Genomic DNA, 1,678 nt, shown 5'->3' on the forward strand with positions numbered 1-1,678 from the left:
AGTGTGCAGAGAGATAATGTTGACCTCGTTTTTATCGTGCATTTTCCTTCGACTGTGTTTGATCGACTCAATCAAGTCAAGACGAGCTAAGTTCGAGCCGAATTGACTTCAATTGGAATTTGATTTCAAATTGACTTGGATCGACCAGAATTTAATTTGACTACGCTCGATCGATTTTGATCAACACATGTCGACTGCGTCGGGTCGAATTTCATTTTGATTAAATGTTGATTTTAAGTTCAATTTTGTGCGATTAATTTCGTTGAACCAAATCAAACCCAAACTAACTTAAATGAAGTCAAATTTGAACTCGAGTTTAATCAGATTTAACCCAATTTAATTCCACTAATATTTATTTAACTTTATTAGCAATTTGAATTGATTTTCTAAATCCGGAAGTTGCCTCGACTGATCTTTCCGATATTCGGAACTTGTCGTGGAAAGGATTGAATGAAAGCGTTGAGATATTTTGCTCTGGCGAAACCCTAATCCCTTTTGCCGGCGTACTCCTCCCTTCGGGAGAGGTTTCCCCTCTCCCCCCTTCGGATGGCTTTCGATCCGAAGGATTTTCCAGGCCTTCCTGGCTCCTCCGCTCCTCCCGTCTTGGGGCTTTCTTACGCTGAAACAACTGCCTCCCCTACCGCCATTCCTGAGCCTTTCCCGGTAATTTTTTACCCGCCAAAACCTAAGCTCTCTTTTCGCGCGGATGATCTTTCTGAAGGTTCTTCGCTTTGGACCTTCTCGCTGGTTGGGTACTCTCTGGGCCAGCGTCCTTACTACGAGCGGCTTTTAACGGCTATGAGAAAGGTTTGGCCATTAAAAGGTGCGATCTCTCTGTTATCGCTTGCTGATGGCTTTTTTCTCATTAAATTTTCATCCCAAGAGGATTATGATGCTGTTTGGTCTGGTGGGCCTTGGTTTTTACTTGAGAAACCATTCATTTTGCAAAAATGGTCTCCCAAGTTTAAGCCAAAGCGGGATGAGAATGCTTCCATTCCCATTTGGATAAAGATAGTAGATTTTCCTTTGGCTCTATGGACCCCTACTGGAATTTCAAAGATAGCAAGCTATATTGGTATACCGTTGTCTGTAGATTCTCTTACTGCTAAGAGATCTCGTCTTACTTTCGCACGTGTTTGCGTTCTTATTTCCAAAGATTCGCCCCTTCCTGAGGAAATTCCGTTGGAAATTGACGGTGAAGATTTAAATCTCAGAGTGGTTTACGACTGGAAACCCACTCCGTGTGAAGGATGCCGTTCCCTTGTTCATCCTTACTCTCTCTGCCTAAAGAATCCGAACCCCCCTAAACCCGCTATCCCTCCTCCACGTCCTCGTGGTAGAAGCTCCAGCCGTCCTCCTCGTCCCAATTCAAGGAATAACTCTAAACCTCCTTCACAACCTCCACTTCTCGAGCTCCCTCATTCTACAAACCCACAAAATAACAATATTGCTGAATCCAACCCTACTGTTCAGCAAGTTCAACCTGAATGCCAAGCCAATTTTTGTGCCACTTCCAACCACATTGAGGACCCCACTCACACTGTTACCACTAAAGATAAGACAATCATCATCCCTAATCTCAACTCACCAAATGAAGACTCCGCTCTGGAAGCTTCTTCTTCCACTGAAACTCCTTTCATTCCTAACATTCTCATTGGTTCATCCACTTTGAACCTTA

At 43.5% G+C, this 1,678-nt stretch overlaps 1 protein-coding gene across 1 annotated transcript; it reads left to right on the forward strand.

The window, feature by feature from the left end:
• Positions 1–546: 546 nt before the first annotated feature.
• LOC110092762 lies at positions 547–1,657 on the forward strand (the record flags this gene model as incomplete). The annotated part of the gene is made up of 1 exon (XM_020817430.1): positions 547–1,657. A coding segment is annotated over exon 1 (1,111 nt), but the record flags the coding sequence as incomplete, so codon positions are not given.
• Between the last annotated feature and the right edge of the window lie 21 nt (positions 1,658–1,678).

Source organism: Dendrobium catenatum, unplaced genomic scaffold (genome assembly GCF_001605985.2).
Source record: "Dendrobium catenatum unplaced genomic scaffold, ASM160598v2 original_scaffold_88985, whole genome shotgun sequence".
In the NCBI taxonomy this organism is placed as follows: domain Eukaryota; kingdom Viridiplantae; phylum Streptophyta; class Magnoliopsida; order Asparagales; family Orchidaceae; genus Dendrobium; species Dendrobium catenatum.